The 19,310-nt window shown below is 37.5% G+C and overlaps 1 protein-coding gene across 3 annotated transcripts in view; it reads right to left on the bottom strand.

Annotated features, from left to right (window-relative positions):
* EEA1 (early endosome antigen 1) overlaps positions 1–19,310 on the bottom strand; it is a 67,569-nt gene that overhangs the window by 15,362 nt on the left and 32,897 nt on the right. For all 3 annotated transcript variants that reach the window (XM_054630914.2, XM_054630915.2, XM_077178757.1), the window contains 12 exons: positions 18,038–18,376; positions 14,473–14,622; positions 13,362–13,481; positions 12,930–13,133; positions 12,064–12,264; positions 11,746–11,859; positions 10,568–10,723; positions 8,673–8,812; positions 7,799–8,129; positions 6,243–6,344; positions 4,959–5,153; positions 3,547–3,729 (listed from right to left, as the gene is read on the bottom strand). In XM_054630914.2, coding sequence (XP_054486889.2) covers positions 3,547–3,729; positions 4,959–5,153; positions 6,243–6,344; positions 7,799–8,129; positions 8,673–8,812; positions 10,568–10,723; positions 11,746–11,859; positions 12,064–12,264; positions 12,930–13,133; positions 13,362–13,481; positions 14,473–14,622; positions 18,038–18,376 — 2,235 coding nt within the window. The remainder of the gene's footprint in view (positions 1–3,546; positions 3,730–4,958; positions 5,154–6,242; positions 6,345–7,798; positions 8,130–8,672; positions 8,813–10,567; positions 10,724–11,745; positions 11,860–12,063; positions 12,265–12,929; positions 13,134–13,361; positions 13,482–14,472; positions 14,623–18,037; positions 18,377–19,310) is intronic.

The raw sequence follows: 19,310 nt of genomic DNA, 5'->3' as shown, positions 1-19,310 counted from the left end.
GAATTTTGTTCCAGAACATTCACTGAATATATGCTGACAGCAATGCCAACATTGGAGACAAAGAAACATTCTTTTGAAAACACAGAAGAAACCAGGACTGACTACAAAAAGCACAAATGCCAAAACTCAAGAATATTTGGCAGAGCTCAGGAGATCAGATTCACAGAAAATATTCTCGCACTAAGTCAAAATCAAGGCAAAAATAACAGTTTGTACATTTTTATTAACTCTTCTATATAAAAAATGCCTTTTTCACACACACACCAAAAAAGTGTGAATACACACACCCTGATACTTATATAAATATGTGTGTGTGTGTATACAAAAATTATTTAGTGGTATTCTTTTTCAATTATATATATCCTTTTTTATCAAAAACTATGGCTTTAACAAACACTCAAATCTTATTTCTTTTTCCAGTCTCAAAGACGAAAGCATGTGTGAAAGTTACTGTTAGAGACATTATTAATCCAAAGTAAATTTGCAGCACATAGTATCATAAAATTATAACTATATTCCCACTCCTGGGGTTTTTTTGGTTTTGTTTTTGTTGATTTTTTTTAATGATAACACTTGTCCCTCTCCTCTGCAGGACTCAGAGCTGCACCTGGCCACAGCTCCATGGCTCGGTGCTGTGCTGCGGACCCGGTGCGCAGCTGCGAACCTGCCCGGAGCGCTCATCCCTTTGCCGGGCTCACTCCGCCCCGCAGCCGGAGCCGAGCCGTCGGTGCCAGCAGCGCCTTTCCCGACAGATGCCGGCAGATGGTGCTCCGTGCCCAGCCCAGCACCCAGAGCCTCTCACCAGCCATGGCCACGCCGGGAAGCTCGGCCCCGACACCAGCATGGTGCCACACCACGTGAGCGTGGCTCGGCTTTCCATTTAAATCCAGCATCGCTAGGAGGTCACGACACGGTCTGGCCATGCCTCTTCTGGACAATGCTGGGCTCCTGACAGTGCTGACTCGACACAGCTCTGCGGGGAGGTCATAACTCTGCTAAAAATCCTGCACTGAAAGACATCCAAGTTTTAGAAACTTCTACCACTGCCGACTAAGAAGATTAAGGCCAATCTAAAGCTCAGTCTGCCCATCAGCTTTGCTTCCAACCTTCACACAAAACACACAGCTCTGGGTCAAATGAGCTACTTTTAATAAGTAACTTGCCCAAGGTAAAACATCATGCAGACAACTGATTTTGAATAGGCTGTGAAATTCTACTGTAAAGTTCTTCAGTGACATTTTGATATTCATCTCTTAGGATTAACATTTTCACTCTGAGGCTGTCTGAAGGTGCTTTTTTCTTTTGTGGTCTTCTAAGACAAGTTATTGTTGGGATCTCTAGCTTGTCAGAGTGACCCCGAGAAGAGTTCAAAAGTCTTTTTTCCCAGCCCGGCACTTGAAGAAGGAGTCAGGGCTCTTCATTTCTCAGTCTCAACATTGTTTATTGTATCTTATCTATAAAATTCTTTCTCCTGTCCTGCCGAGGTCCACTCAGCAAGACAGTCAGAGGCACTCTGCCTGCCCCCGGGGCAGTGTTATGTCTTTATACTAAAAACTACATGTACAATGTCTACAATTACTTTCCAATACCTATCACCTATGTTAGACAGTGAGCTTCTACTCTAAACCAATCTAAAAGTGCCACCATCACAGCAGAAGATGGAGGCCAAGAAGAAGAAGGAGAAAGACTGGACATGCCCAGATCTCTCCATCTTGTCCCCCTGAATCCCCATTCTAAAAACCCCAAAATCTACTTTTTCACCTTGTGATAAATTCACTATCATTCTACTTAATTTGTCATGGCTTGCAGATCTTCATCTAAGGTTGGTAATTTGCTCCATGGGTCATAATCAATACCACAGGCATTTTGGGCTCTGTGCCAGGGTCTCTGAGACCCCTGGCAGGGGTCTTGGCTGCTCAGGACAGCCAGAGGGATGTCCTGGGTCCTGACAAGTTATCACTGCTTCTTTAGTTTAATGTTGTACTGAGGTAGCACAGACATGATTAAAGTTCAGTTCCCCACCTTTTCCCCCTTCTAGGAAAAAAAAAAAAAAAAGAAAAAAAGAAAAAAAGAAAAGGTGGCATCAATCAGACCTCACTAATACTAATCCTAATTAATATATGTTTTTTTACAAAATTTTAAAATCAAGCAAACAGCCTCCAAATTGGTACACCACTTCAGTACTTCAGAACCCAAATCTTCTTCAGGCTCTCTAGGCTCCATAGAAACTTACATTATAAATCAAGCTACCTGATTGCTCACCTTAAAAATCTTCTTTCCCCATTGCCATCACCTTATTTTACCTTTTAGCATAGAGCTCTCCCTCTCTTTGCTACCATCCCCATTGGGCCTAAATACATGTGAGACACTAACTGTCTTATTTTATACTTGCCAGAACTAGAGGCCATCAAACTGCTTTAATAACAATACTTCTTCACAGCTATTTTGCAACAAGTGATACTTTAATGAAAACTACACCAAACCCCCCACTGTGTTACTGAACACATCCTATGCTTCTACAGGCCATTCCATTACCAAAAGGTGATTTAAATGCATTGCAGGAAATAAACTCACAGATGTATATGTACAATAGTAACAAACTGAAAGAAAGAATATGCTTAAACCACCACTGCTTGTTAATCATGCAGAAGTTCTCCACAATTTAATGTAGCAATTCAACCATGGTGCACTGAATGTGAAGCTTCAATAAGCTGCAGGGAAATATGGCAGGTAATTTATCACTACAGAGGAGTAAGTCTAATAAAACTGCAGTGGCCTATATGTAAAGGAGGTATTTTTCTGTTTCTTAAAATAACCTGAACCTGGCATTCAGTCTCTGGGGCACAGGATGTCCTTGGGACTAACTGAAGCATTGGCATAGTACTGACATAAAGCGAAAGACCAGAAAAAAGGGGGAAAAAACACCTTTGCTGACTGGCTGAACTCTCAGCAATACCTCTTTCAAGGCACTGCACACTAATACAAAACCAGGTAACTTCAGTTTAGGAATAGCAAAAACTTCAAGGACTAACTTCTGGCACTTGTATTCCAAGTACGTCCATAAGCCTACTGTTTCTATAAGTTTGACATCTCCTAACATCTACCATCAGCCAGGAATATTCTAGTTAAATCATCTGGAAGATAGCAGTTACTCACATGCTGGCAGACCTTGCCCTAATTAGCTATGCCATTTAAATTAGTTGAAAGCTACATAACAAGTAGTTATATACTTTCAATTAGTTGAAAGTATATAACAAGAAAAAGCAACATTAAAAAAATCACTCTAATGAATATGAAACCAAATCGCCTTTCACTTTGCTGCTGCAGAAATGCAAGGGTATTTCAGGTAAACTGGCAAATCTGTTTGCCTTAAAATTAGTTTCAGAATTTCTTTTGTCTCAGGGGAAGGGATTAAACAGCACTAAATTCTATATATAGCAGAAGATTTTTTTTTTCACTTACACAGTTCTTGCACTCTTTCTTGGTCTTCAAAATGGATATTAACACCTGCTAAGTCACATATGACATTAAAATGACTGCAAGTACCTTAAGATCTTGCCTGGTTGCCAGCAACTCAGACTCTTTGCCATAAAGATCCAGCTGCAGCTTCTCCATGGTTTCTTTATGTTTATCATGGACCTTCTGTAAATCTGCTAGCTTGCCTTTCTCTGCTTTAAGCTCCTGTGCTGACAAAATGGACTGCTGTTGTAGTTTATTCTCCAGTTCTGCCTGAAACATAAGCATAGAAAGTTTTAGGTAAAGTTACAGACAGTAACATTAGCTTAAGCATTTCAATAAAATGTATTTCTACTGCAAGAAGAGAATTTTGTTCTTCTTATGGAATAACAGTTCAGTAACTTGATATTTGTGATTTTACAGTAACATTTTATACCTAATTTAACAACAAAGTTTAATTCACCATAAAAGACATAGTGAAACACAGTAAGGCTAAACAATAAAAATTGGAATAATGTTTCCAAGTGTGCTGGTTTTGGCTGAGGTAGAATCTACTTCATAGTAGTTAGTATGGAGGCTATGTTTTGGATTTGTGGTGGGAACAGTGTTGTTGTCACAGGGATGTTTCAGCTACTGCTTAGCAGCGCCCACACAGAGCCAAGGCCTTTGCTGCTTCTCACACCACCCTATGAGCAAGAAATCTGGAGGTGCACAAGAGTTTGCAGAGGGCACAGCCAGGACAGCTAATCCCGCTGACCAAAGGGAAATTCCATACCATAGGACATCATGCCCAGCTTATGGAGCTGGCAGAAGAAGGGAGGAGGGAGTTTGGAGTGATGGTGTTTGTCTTCCCAAGCACCAGCAGCTCTGTGGTGCTGAGTTGATGGCTGGGTTAAACCACAACACCAAGACTTAGCGTTTCCACAGGCTGTCTAAAGCACAAATATGAACATGGAGCATTGGGCAGCCAAAGCTGGAGCCACATTTAACAGTGCGTGGCACACAGCACAACATTCTCTAATGTTGTAAGACATTTGAACTCTTCCCATTATGGTTTATGAGTTTTACACTGTCACTCAGATAATTTTGGTATAATATGAGAAGACTCGGTTTAAAACTGCCATGGACATTTTAAAACACTGCAGAGTTTGTCTAAAAATACTCTTCACAAAATTCTACTGCTTTATGAGAAAATGGCAGCTCTTGCTTTGCTCCTGATGCAAAAACCCACATTCAATCTAGGTTATTTTATCCCTTTACTAAAATTCAATTCCTATGGAATTGATATTTCAGCACTGGTTCTTTTCATTATTGCTGTTGATGTTGTTGTTTTTATCTCCAACAGCATCTGAAGACCTCACTTCCACATCCTGACCTTACCATTTCCAACAAGACTACAGCAAACAGAGTTTGTATCACTAACTTATTGACATAAAAGCTTCAATATTTATCAGAGGAATTTACATTCATTTTCTTGTAAGAGTAATAAAGGACAGTCTTACCTTTTCTAAAAGGGCAGTTTTTAATTCAGCTTGCAGTGTTTCACTATGTTTTTTCTTCTGCTCAAAAGATTCCTTTAACTCTCTCAGCTTTCCCTGGAGATGTTGCTCACTTTTTTCTTTTTCCTTCAGAAGACCCTGGATTTCTAGGACTTGTGCTCTTGCTGAATCAAGGTCTATTGACAACTGCTTAGAAATCTATATTCAAAAATATTAAGTAACTGTATATAATTTAAATTTAAATCACTTTTTGTACATGCTGTTCACAGAACCAGACCATCCCACAGTGCCACTGCTGTTTCATAGCTATGTGGTTGAACACTGGCAAGCAGATTTTAAGAACTGCCATAACACATTAAAATAATCTGTTATTCCAAATTTACAACCCAGAGATCAATAGCAGTCTTTTTTATCCATTCTAAATTAAGATCAGGCAAGTCTTCTCACACCAGCAGTGGTATGGGCTCTCCTGCTGCCAACTGCAGCATACACCAAGCTCATCCTTCTGCACTTTCCACTGAGCACCACAGCACTTCAGCTGAACGAGTGGGGAGCCAGGGAAGTAGCAGCAATAGTCACAGAGCAATTACCACCACACCTGCACACCCCCAAACCTCTTTCAGACAGTAAGTGTCCATCACAGTCTATCAAACTATGTCCACTGATCCAATCTTTTCTGATTCCTTCAGGGAACAGAAGATGCCTTAGGTAAAGACATCCATGAAAGCAGATATGTCCTTCAAGCTGCCAGCTGCACTGCATGGTCTGAATGCTCATCTTTGAAAAAGAAGTACATTTGGTCCTTATGTAGTCACAAGCGACTTACACAAGTTTGAAAAAGCAATTCAATCCTTCAAGGATATCTGAAAATGTCCTGCCAACTACACTGAGAACATACTGAATAAGTCTGAGAATAAAATAGATCTAAGGACACAAAATAACAACTTTTATTGTAAGGAAATACAAAAAAAAGAAAAAATGAGGACACAGTAACACAGTAATACCACATAACCATTTCACTAATGAAAAAACCTGAAGGGCTAAAATCCCCTGCTACAGAATGTGGAGCACTGAAAACTACAACTAAAACCTATATTTTAAAGCTTCACATTACCCTCTAGGAAAGTTTTAGTATCACCTTATTTCAGTGCCAAAGATAGTTTTTACAATTTGAGAATTGAAATATCTTTATCTCTTATCAGTCCCAGCAGGTGAGACTGAAAATCAATCTTTTAAACATTTATTATTACTGGTTTTTAGATTTTTGAAACTAAGTGGACAACTTACCCCCTCTTTTTTCTCCAATGAGTTTTTCAATTCATTCCTCTCTTTAGCTACAGACTCTGTTTGTATCTGAAGTTGGTGTTTTAATTCTTGGCAGTTTTTTTCCTAGAAAACATAACACAAGGAAATATTCCTGTTAGCTTCTACAACTGTGTATGGAGCATTTTTGCAGGAGTTCCACATCCTGAAAAATACCGCTTTCATTTTCAATGAAATATCTTACCTTCTCAACTGCAGGCACTTTCAGCTCAAAACCTCTCAAAACTTTAAGTGGCAAATCTAAGCCAATCATCAGACCCCCTGTACTAATAAACTCAGCCAGGTGCCAGAGTTTCTCTGATTAGGGGTAGCCTCCCTGTTTGAAGATGTGGTTGGCACCTCTTCTCTTTCTTGATGAAATAGTGGGCTCATTGGTCTCACTCAGGATCTAAAATTCCCTCATGTTCTAAAACTCACAAGCAAGTAAATTTGCAGACCTCCATGCATATGCAACCATATATTAAGTCCAAATACTACATATTTAAGTCAGTGGAGAGCCTCCAAAAGACTCCAGAACTAGAAGCAGAATCTGGACTACTGCCTTGAAGTCTAAACTGGGGAGAAAATCCTTCAAGTTTTTAGAAGAAACAAATCTTTAAACAGCAGTAACTAAGAAAAGTAAACAGAAGAGCTTTCCTTCAAAAGGTGAATGAATAAGAGAAAAATGTTCTTTTTAACTAGGAGCAGAATTTTTTTTTAGATCAGAATAAAAGCAGCTCTGAATGGGTTCTGGAAAATGATGACATGTAAGATGAGAAGAGTATCAGAAAGACATTTCTTGCCATGTCTGAAACAAGGCTGTCAGAACAACTGTATTCATATAGTGCCCATTCTTACCACCAAGGCAGAAGAGGTAAGAAAAAGATGTATCTTAACCCTAGTAACAGTTTACTTTCTTTATCATAATAGGTTGCTCTGGTGGTCAGGTACTTGTTACACTGTCACTTTTAAAACCTTTCTGAAATTCAAATAGTTCTAGTACTCCAATAATACCTTAAGCTAGGCATTTGCCAAATGACAGATGATGTTACTCTCTCTGCCTGCAGTATGCAGCTTTCCAGCATGTCCAGACAAACACACAGGAAGTTCTATATACAAAGACTTCAGAAAGGGAATTAAAATGGCCTCAGAAAAATAACTTCTTCAATACAACAGCATTTTAGCAAAGGTTCTAAAACTTGGTGTTGCTATAATACAGTTGGTGCATTTTTTAAAAGGGGGACATTTGCCATCAAACTGTTTCACCACTTGTCATCTCCATTTAGTTTCTTCATTATGTTAAAGGCGTGCAGCAAGAAGAAAGGATTCTATTATGTGATATGACTGATGCTTACTACTGTAAATATCTAGGTAAAAATGTAAAATGTATGAACTACTAAAAATCACAATTTGGTTTTCCTTACAGTACTAAGTATTCATGCATTTTCATCATATGTACACTGCTTTCAAACAGAAAGCAAAGTCATTTTATCAGAATGTATATACACCAAACTTAATGCCTAACTAAAGAATCTACTAACCATTTCTGCCATAGCTGCTTTTCCTTTCTTAATTTCTTTTTCTAATTCCTCCTTTCTTTTTTTGAAGGATTCAGAGCTTTTTGAGAGCTTATCTTTGGTATCTGTAAGGTCCTTTAATAGAGTGTCCTTCTCTAACTTCACTTGTTGTAGCTCTGATGTGGCTGCTTGCATTTTACAATCAAGTTCCTGAAGCTGTTTACTTGTATCTTGATTTGATTTCTCAAGGTTTTGTTTGAGACAGGCCTTTTCTGCCTCCTGCTTTTTAATGTGCTGGTTTGCTTGGTCAAGGGCCTCAGATTTCTTCTGCAAATCCAGTTGAGCATTAGACATCCTGCAAATACAAAAGGATAAAACATACTTTTTTAAAGTTCTTTTTCACGGGTTCTTTTGTATCCTTAAATGTCTCTACTTTCATCCTGGCCATTACATCTCTCCAGTTAAGACAAAACAGCAATTTCAGAAACTATTTTTGAGATGGTTCCTTATTCCTCAACTATAATGAACAGAAACTACCCCTTTGCTGCTTATGCATAAATCACAAATTTGTATTTGAAAAAGGTTACAGAGCTATAGATATTTAAAGATGGACCTCACTACATCAAACTGTTCAGCCATTTAGCTGACAACAAGCACAGTGAATAAAATGATGAAGTGTAGTGAATCACAGCAGCCAGTGACTCCTGTGAGACAACATGGCAGATGGAAGGAAAGACAACAGGTGGGATACAACACAGTTCTTGTAGCAGAGGGGACACAGCACTTATTTATGACTTTATGAAATCACAGGAGAGAAGCAGAAAATTTCAACTCTAGTCCAAACTGTCCCAGTTTTATGTCTGACTTTGAAAAGTACTATAACACAGGAAATGCATACGCTTCTCTTGCTGCTTCGAGTTGTTTACTCAGTTCTACTGTCCGGAGATCTAATTCTTTGTTCTGATGTTGCTGTTGCTGTAACTCCTGAAGAGCTTGGTCTTTGCTTGCTCTAGCATCAAGAATGTCACCTTCAAGTTTCTGAGAGAGAAAAATAAAAAGATAGAGCCATCAGAACACAACCAACAAAATAAAAATAGCAATAGAAAGCAAAGTCATCTAGTCTGTGAGTGCATTAACTGTAGAAAGCAGTGACAACTCTCACATATCATCTGTTTCATTACTTTGCAATTTATCTTTCATTATTTAGTTCCTGCTAATCACCTGCTCCTCCAGAACTGAACTATTGTGGTAAAACATTCTAAAAGCATCTCTAAATAAAAGGCCAACCAGGCATTTTATTGTAAAGTAATAGACAAAAACCTTTACAGCAGAAGCAAAGACACAAACTAAAGTGGTGAAGAAATTCTGTGCTTGCCTGGAAGAGGTTTTTCTTCTGTTTTTTTCCAAAGCTACTTTTTCACTCACATGGAATATAAAGAACACAGGAGCCTTCAGCAAATGGGCACTGTTTAGACTCTCCAAAATACTGACTGTTTTACAGGCACTTCTGCTTTCACACAGAGGCCACAAAACAAAGTGGCCAAGTTTCTCCATAAAATTTCCTGAGGGCTTTTTGTTTTCTATTTTTTTTAATGCCACATATTCAACTGGAATAATCTCAAAGAATGGTGATGATGCCAAGATTTTACACAGAATTGCATTCCTGTTGACAGCATCAACAACCCTGCTCAGTTTCACATTTCAGCTACCAGGAACCCAATAAAATCATACACAAGCACGCTCTGTATTCCTCCCAAGCATTTGTGTCCATTGGCTACTTGCAAAACTTCAGCAAAAGAGTGAAAACTAAAAAGACAAACCAAAGTAGGCAAGAAAAAAAACCCAGTGTCCAAAAGAAGAGATGCAAGAACAAAATAATTATGCTGACAATTAAATGCATGACAGCTTTAATTTTTAATAGCATTGGATTTTAAATTTCATATAGGGAAAACAATCTTCATTCTCTTCTATAGATCACAAAAGCTTGGAAAAACAGCCAACTCAGTCTTGAGCAAAAAGACTACCAACCTCCCTCAGAAGAGACAGACAACACTGCAAAACCAGTTCTGCATGGCTCCCATGATCCCTGAATCATGTGCTTTTGTGTGTTATGATTTTTGACTACCAAGATTTTTTTAAAATAGTGAACAAAGGTCAAAGCTCTCTCCTAAATTTTAAAGCTCTCAAGCATCAGGACTAATCCATATCCTTAACTGAAAATACTAGTATATCAAAACACCAAGTTCTGCAAACCTTCTGCCAGAATTATGTGGACTTAAAAATAAAAACTGATTTCAGAAGTGGATGCAAAACTCCAGATCAAGTTAAGAGATGAAAGAGTGATAAATAAATCTGGCTAAAAAGCCTACTGAAAGGCTGCAGAAATAAATTAAACCAGACAGGCAGTGGTAAGCAAGGCTAGCCAATGTAATGCATATTCCCTGCTACTACTTGTAAAGTGTGTAAGCTCAACTTGAAAACTCTCATTTTGGGATATATTCACGTTCCTTAACATAAAAATTTCCAGGTAGCAGAAAGGTTGGTAGAAGCACACACACAGGAAAATGACACAATAGTGGCAGTGTCATAGGCCTATCTTCTTAATGTGACATACTAGCATGGAAGAAGAGAACAGGATTAAATGGTGAATCAGGAAACATTAGTGAGAAAGAAAACCCAAAATAATGATATTGATATAATCCTTCCCCCCTAATTTGAGCACAGTTTTTACCACAAGCTGCCTAACAGCAGAGATCAGTTTCTGTAGGTCCAAATACTGTGTTCACTACAAACCTTGAGCTGTGCCTCTAGTTCTTCAGTTTTCTGTTCTAAAGAAAGGCATTTTTCTTTGTACTCTTTAAGATTGGCTTCCAGCTGAGTACAGTATTCCTGCTTGTCATTCAGCTTAGCTGTAACCTGATCCAACTGAGCACTGACCTTATTTAACTCCTGGGTAAAACAAAATACAAAGGTTCTTACTTTTTAAGTAACTTCAAAAATTACTAATGTCATATATGCTTTAAATGATCTAATGTGTTCAAATTAAAAAGGAAAATAATGTTTATTTTTTATTCTGAGGGGCAGGATATTGAAAGGAGAAACACATACACATGCACAAATTCCCTCTGTTTCACTGAAAAAATTATTTTAAAGCCTCAATATTTTCTCAAACCTTACAGGCTCTGGGCTAAATGTTAACAAAGGTGTTTGAAGTTGTAAATGAAAAGGAACTGTAGATAATAAAGTGCTAGATCCTAGTAAATTAGTACACCAGTAACTAGAGAATGACATTACAAAACCGGGATAAAATGTTTGATATCTTTCTTTGTCATGAAATCAACTATCAAAGAGAAAAGCCAATAAAATGGAAATGCTCATACCAGGGATATTTTCAAAACATTTTGTCCAACATAAAAAAATAAATTCTGCAAGAGACATGAAGACCACAGCAGCACTGATTTTAACTATGCAAATATTTGATTAAACAGATGGTAAAATGCTTCCCTAGGATTAAAACACATTTAAAAACATGTAATTTTATCACCAGCCTGATGATTTTTTATGTCAGCTGGCCCACAGAGAATTATTTCTGAATACCAGCAGCTGATAGGAAATTTATCTGAGTCAGTAGTAAGAGTTAGGAGTTTTTGGTTCCAGTAAGTGCGTTCTACAATCTTTTCTTCATAGCATACACACAGGAATTGAATAATACCTCCAGAATGCCTAAGGAAAGCTTAGATTCTGAAGAATAACCCCACAGCAAGGAGTGGACTCCCAAGTAAATTCCTTGCACCGTGAAATTTATCTGCTCTGGAGCAGCAAAAGGAATTGAATGCATACCACACAGCTAAAATATCCTAAATTATCGTTTCCCTATGCTTATTCATATGTTCATTGAGTTTGTAAATAGACTATTTTAGGTTTTTAAGTAGTATTTAGGTAACATAGAAAATTTATGTGTTGCTTAATACCTGTTGTTTATCTTGCAGGGCATTCTGGGCAGTGTCCAGATGGTTCTGTAGATCCGCTCTCTGAGCAGCTTTTGATGCTTCTGCTGAAAGTAGCAATTCTGTCTTTGCTTTTACCTGAAAGATAAATTGTACTTCACTAAAACGTCTGCTTTACCACAGCTCATTCTAATTTTTTGATAGCCATCACTAAGTTTAATAGTAAAATCAGCAGTATTCATGTGTTAGTGCATATATTTCCTTGTAGAAAAATTCACCTTTTCCCAAATGGGAAATCACAACCAGAATTTTTCGTCACCATAAAATACAGAGATCCATTACCTGCACATCAAGTTGTGACACTTTCTCTTTACTTTCATTTAACTGACTGGTTAGTTCAGTGATGTTTGTTTCTAGGGAAAGCACACGATCTTGAGCAGCTCTTAGGTGTGCCTTTTGTTCCTGCACTTGTTCATGCAAATTCTCTTGGGCTTGTTTATGACTTTCTGATTGATTTTTCAGCTTTTCTGTCAGCTGAGTTACCTGCAGTGGAAAAGAAAACAACATGAGAAGGCCAGAACAGCATGTTCAGGGAAGTAAAAACTTAATTTTAGTGTGTCTTATTGTGGCTCTGGAGACTCAATGTTATCACATTTCTTTTCCTGAACCATTACAGTAAAGCTATATTGTTCACAACACCAGAGTTTAAATAGGCTACCAGCTGAAAATTGAAGCAAAAGAGAATTGTCAATTTGGCCTTACTGTAACAGAAATAAATTACTAAGGAGACAACGGATGCAGGCTAAAATGAATTTTGGTGTTCAAAGCCAGAATCAAACCTCTTCTTAAAATGAGTAAAAAAAATGTATATATTATTTTGATTTACATATAGTTATAAGTATATTTATAGTTTTTTAAAAGCATACACATATACAAATAAATATATAAAGTTATGTGTATGACTATTTGTAAGTACATATTACTAGCATATGTACAAATGAAATATCTAGGAATTCCTTTCCTATGCTGATAGCATGCAAGTCACTAAAACACAAGTCATGTGAAATTTACAGTAAGATCTTTAAAGCAAGTTTAAAGTAATGGACTAGTATAGAAAAGATTATTGTCATATCGATGAGGTAGGAAAAAAAGGAAACAAGATTCCAAAATGAGAATGAATGAAAAGAATCAGATCTTGACATTCTTACCTGTATTTGTAATGCATGGTTTTTCTCTTGTAGCTGGTTAAGAACTGCAGTTTCTCCTTCACCAGCTTGAATTTTTGCATATAAGTCCTCTCTTTCCTTTTCTAGCAGAGAGATGTTGTCCTTACTTTTTTGAAGCAAAGCCTCAAGATTTTGAATTTTTTGGTCCTTATCTCCAATTTGTCGTAGTACTTGCTCCAGATCATTCTAAACAAGAAGATAATAGTGTTTAATTATAAGGACCTTAAAAATTGGGCCTAATGCATAAAATATTGGATAAATTTATCAAACAATTTCCATATATTCTATTCCAGATTCAGAAGTTAATTTCTTGAAACTAATATAATTCCTGCAAGTCACTTTTAGAAAGAAGAAGTATTTAGCATAATGAAACCCTGGAACCCACTTTCACATGAGGATACATAACTACATTACCTGGGCTTCTCGTAGTTTTGCTGTTGTATTTTGCTGAAGGGTCTGCTGCTCCTGGTGCTGCTGCTTTGCCTTTTCTAACTGATGTTGCAATTCTGTGGAATTTGCTGCTTTTTCCTTTAGCTGAAAAAAACCCCCAAAACCAAATACCAAACAAACCAGACTAATAAGTGGAAAAAAAGCTCAGTATGCCAACTGTACTCAATGTTCACTCTAACTATAAACTATTTTAGTGTAAACATGGATTTTTAAAAACTTGTATAAAAACAAAAATCTGTAACACTAGATCAATATCTAATCAAAGCATTCATTACAATTAATTGGTGAGATTCTATATCACAAGCAAGAACTATAAAAGAATTATCAGATGCGTGTAATTTAGCTCTCAAATAATCTAAAACATAAGAAATTTTTAGTATGTTTTTTGCAATAGTTGTTAAGATGTAACATGACTGATAATAAAGATACCTGTAAAACAACTTTATTATTGCTTTTTTGGCAATTTCAGTAGCAACTGTCAGTCATTATTTTAGTAGCAACTTCAGTTTAGCAGTCTCTCCACTTCTATACTAGTCAAGGCTTTGCAAATTAGCTACAGAAAAGTTTAAAGCTTTGACAACATACCACTCAGATATTTGGCCAATCCCCCTACAGCCAGCAGAAAATCAGCAACATATACAAGATATTCATTAAAACAAAAAAAAATTAATAAAACAAGTGTTTTCTGCCCATCCAACCCACACTGATTATAAACTATCAATGACTTGCTGTACCATGCTTACTTTTTCTTCAAGTAGGACTTTATCTTAAAAAAATATCTACATACCAAACTACCTATATGGGCCTTTGTGCACCTAAGTTATTTTTTGACAAGACCCTCAGACAAAGCTCATAAGTGCAAAGTGCACTTTTGTTCATTTGTTAAGCACCACAAATACATCTGTAAAGACAAGCAGCGTCTAAGCAGATTTTGATCATTTTGCTGTAAGTCCTTGACAGTATTAGTCAAAAGAAATTCCCATGAACACAAACTTCATAAACTGCAGTATCACCACAAGTGTGTGTACAGACATATCACCAGAACAAACTATAGAATCTGCATAAAAACCCCTACCTGCTCTTCAGCACGAGAAAGTTTTAGCTGTAGGTCAGCCACCTGCTGCTCTCGGTCCATCAGTTTCTCACTGGACAGCTGCCTCTGTTCCTTGAGCCGCCCGTGCGCTTCCCCTAACTGCCGCTCTGTTTCTAGGAGTTTACTGTGCAACTGCAAAAAAGAGTCACCCACTTTTTCAGTCATTCCTTAGCCAGCAGTGATACAGGCTCATTTCGTGCAATGTTTATGTGAAGTTTTCATAACCCAGACCAAAACAAGTCCATGACCTCCTGAACTCATGTATGTACCTCATACACCTCAGAAACACAAATCATGTTAAAAAACAGCATCAACGGCACAGGCAAGAAGAAACATTTTAAAAAGTGGGTTGGAAGGACCCAGCAACATCCTCATTTATCTACAGGAGCCCTTCAAAACAAGTCACAGAGATTTAACAGAAAGAGGGTGGTCCTTCAAAAGCATAAGGACTGTTGTGTAAAATAATGATGCTTTGAGCTATCTCGGCTTATCCAGTTCACCAGCTGACTCCTGCAGATCCAGTGGCTGAAGCACCCTGCCTTTATCTGCTCCACTGCCTCCCACAATACACTGTTCTGCTAGAATATTAAGAGTGTAATTTTTAGCTTGAGCTGGCTACATCAATGGCATTCATTCTCTGCAGAGAAGAGATACATGAATAGTCAGTGTAGGGTACACAGCAACTTTGGTGACTTACAGTCCAGCACTTTCCAGCAGCAAAGAGTAAGTAGGTGGATGTGCTCTTCCAGCTGGACACAAACCTGCTTCATGACTTTATCAGTCATCAAAAGCAGTACTGCACCATCTTCAAAGTGCAAGGATGACCTTTTACAATTCACTGTTCTAAAAAGCTCTTTTCTTTCATAAAATCAGCTTACTCTACATGAAACTGCTGCTATAGGTCCTGGGTTGCCTCCTGCCTACTTCTTCTACATGAACATGTTCAAGGACACAATGACCTGTTAACTCAGTGCAAAACCAGAGAAAGGATCAGACCTTGCAGCACAGCAAGAACTTTCCATAGGTTGTGGGAAAGCTATGAATGAAGCTTGCTCCTCCTATGCATTTTTGTCCAAGGCCCTTGAACGATTCACCTTTTAACTCCAGGTCCTCCCTTCAATACCCCTAAACCTTCCTCATGCTTCCCTTAAATCCCTACTAATATCTATGCAAAAGGCAGCCCAATTTTACTGTTCACTGCAAGCAATCACTGTTTGACCAACTGGCTGCCCAGCAGAGCAGATAAAGGAACAGTAATTGTGATACCATTACACTTTCCACCCAGGTGTTAAGTTGGAGTGAAGCCTCTCTCCTGCTGCCTGTTTCCCGAAGAATTTAACACTGAAGTCCTTTGGGCCATGTGTCAAAATTTAGCTCAAGTTATCAAAAATTGCAAAAGTTTAAAGGGTTTGGAGACAGAGAAATAAATGTACCTATGACTTACCTTCTTAAAAAATCTAACTAAATTACCTCCACACAACCACAAAAATCATGAGTGAAAAGCTGTTTGGCATGTGGCCAAGATGCTGACTGCTAACAGTGACTGTACAGTTAAAAAAGAGATAGGAGAAGAGGGAGGATAGGATGAGGAAAGAGACCATATCTCTCTTACAGTAACAAAGAACATTTGTCTTTTCTTGCAGGATCACCAAATTATAAATATTTCTCCCTCACTAAAAATACAAACAAGAACTTAGGAAAAAATCTATTGAAGAAAGGGTGCCACAAGATAACGGTTAACTATTCATTGCTATGCTGATATTGGGAGAAAATGTTTGGAAAGAGGGAAATCAGTAAAAACATTTTACACTAATTACTTTTATTACAGACATGGTTAAGTATTTTTGAAGAACTTTAAGATGACATTTAAGTAAAAGGGACCATAAGATCAAGGATTAACCTATGCTACAGAATGCAAAAAAATCATGAGAAAATATCTAGACTTTTAAAGATACAATCAAGTAGATTCAAATTTTCTCAACAAAATTTAGTAGCAATTAACACTTCTTCAAAACTGAAGGAGTCCATATTCTCTCATCCACACCCTCCTCCTACTGCTGGGCTGGAACCAACATTATAACTGAAATTTCTTCCATTAAGATCACTTCTTCCACATCACCCAAATTCTAACATGCACAAACTTAAGCAGATATGCACTCATTCAAATGAATTTTGAGAAGATGACAAGGATTCTTAAAAAATGTGATTTGACTAAACAACTTTACATATACCTCCATAAACAGAATTCATAATGCTAAATGTAAGCTAATAGACTACATGCATAAAAAGGTAACTCCAGTGAAGTACCAAGTGAATAAATATGAGGAATTTATTCTTTTCATTACAATAGTAAATCAACTCTACTTTGCAGGAAGAAAAAAGAGAACATGTTTATGCTTAGCTTTTCTTTTCTTTTATACCAGGTACAAAGGGGTTTCTTTTCCTGCACTATTCTTTTACCATACAATTCTAAAACACATCCTGAAGTTCAGTGGTTTGTTAGGTTGTCTTCCTTCCCAATGGTATCACCAGATAATGTGTCATGTCTCCATTTCCTATCATAGGAATTCATTCAGCAATGCTTTACTCACCATCCTCCTCCTTAATTTTCCCACCCCAAAAATCCATCTTGAAAATGTCCTCTGAGGCTGAAGACAGATTTCAGCTCAACCTCTTGGCTATGATTCTGTTGCACAGGCAGTTTCACCAAATGCAGAAAACTAATATAATTATCTCCTCTCATCCTGACAGAAGACTGATGGGAGAAGGAAGGACATTCTGGGGATGCAATACGCACATAAATGTGGTTCAGCCAAGTCACAGTTCTTCTGAGATAAACTATACATAGGGAGCTTGCAACTTGACATGTTTCAGATTTTACAAAGGGTTGAGAACTAAGAAACACTCACTTTAACATAAATAAGCTTTAGCAAGATTAAAATGAAGTATGTCATACTAACAAATAAAGATATAATTTTTTACATCTCAAGTCTCGACATGATTACTGATACACACATATTTCTCCAGTCTAACACATAACTCTCCAAAAAAAGATAAACTGAATTCAACCAACCTCAAGTTTCAAAATGCTCAATGTTATATGAAAGTCCTACTTCTCTAAGTCATTTGACTCAGCAGAATAATAGGTTCTGGTGGGGGGGGGGGATGTATGCTCTGGATGCTTTCCCAGCTATCAGCAACATAAAGAGAAATTGTTTGGGGAGAAACACTAAGGAAGCAATATCAAGATTTCACATTACCTTGGCTTTTCACACTAGGTACTCCCTACTACACTCACTACTCAGACTTAAATCAAGCACTGTTCAGTTCTAATGTAAAATCAAGACTTGCGTTTCTCAGACTTCCTACAGAGTAGCAAAATACAAGTGCTGGTTAATTACTCTCCTTCAAATAAGGAAATGTAAGTGCATGTTCGTAAGAAATATGCATTTACATTTAAATATGCAGTTTTTTTAACTTATGAGATGGTTTTAAGGAACCATTCCTAGACCATCATGGGAGGTCTAGGAGGCATAAGGAAACTTACCTGACTGAGCTCACTTTGGAGTTGCAGGCCATGCTGCTCTTTTTCCTCCCTCTGCTGCTGAAGCTGTTTACATTCTGCCTTGAGATGCTGGTACTTTGTTTCTACTTCAGATAACTCCTCTTTAAGCTTCTGGCTTGCTTCTGCCTTCTCACCTAGCTCTGTCTGTAATCTCTGTATCGAGGCTTCAGAAGCAGACAGCTTTCCCTGAAGCTGTTGGCAGTCCAGGTCCTTCTGGTGAAAACTTGCCTGCACGTTCTTCTTACTCACAGATAATTCATTGTGTTTTTCTTCCAGCTGGGTGTAGTCCTGTTCTTTCTTCAGCAGCTTCTCAGTTAGACTCTGTGAAGAGAGTTACACAGCAATTCAAGTAAAATTCTGTTTGCAGCTGTTCAACATATTATTCAAATTTCTTTCTAAGTGTTGATGCTGAACAGTGAAGATCCTGTTCGAAAACAGTATTAAAGAAAATATTAACCTGTATTACACACATTGGTTCTAAAGCCCATACAGCACACAGTTTCAACTGGAAATACTGTTTTTCATATTCTCACATAAATTCACTTCCTCTTACTGAGAACACAACACAAACTCTATTTCTTTTTCCTGAAAACTAATTTGTTTTCCCTGAATGTTCAAACCAACTTAATTACAACTGCAATTGCTTGGGGAAAAGTTGAAAAATTTTCCAAGCTAGCTATCTTCTGGGCTACAGGCCCTTACTGGCCTGTGCAAGGCAAGCCAAGCCCAATAATTATTGTGCTTTAAAAATGACAGAGAGAGCTGTCTCAGAAAACTGATCCTATATACTGATATATATACTTATATATACCTCTGTTTTTCTCAGTATAGCTCCTGAAAATATAAGAAACAGCTTCTTGCTTGAGGTTGTACATGAGCTTGAAAAACTTCATATCAATGCACAGAAATATCTTCTTACACTGCAACTGGATTATAAGACAATGTTCATATCAAATGTATTATATTCTATATATTCTCCATATAATGTGTTCTATCATGAATTAATGACTCCTCCCCGACAGATTTTTCAAGGATGACACATTGTTCAAAGTGGAAGCAATTTCACCTACTGTAAGCTAGTCTTACCTTTTCCAATTCTAGGTCCAACTCCTCCAGGGCCAAAATTCCATAGCTAGCACATAATTCTTATGGATACCACCTTACAAAAAGCTGCATTAAGAGGTGGCTGCAAACTGCTTTAAGTCACTAAAACTGCAAGAGGAAAAGCATCTCACTGCCACTTCTCCTCTTCCAA

The sequence above is a fragment of the Agelaius phoeniceus genome, chromosome 5 (assembly GCF_051311805.1).
Source record: "Agelaius phoeniceus isolate bAgePho1 chromosome 5, bAgePho1.hap1, whole genome shotgun sequence".
Classification (NCBI taxonomy): domain Eukaryota; kingdom Metazoa; phylum Chordata; class Aves; order Passeriformes; family Icteridae; genus Agelaius; species Agelaius phoeniceus.
Note: the sequence above shows the minus strand (reverse complement) of the source record. Positions and strands in the feature narration are given on the sequence as shown.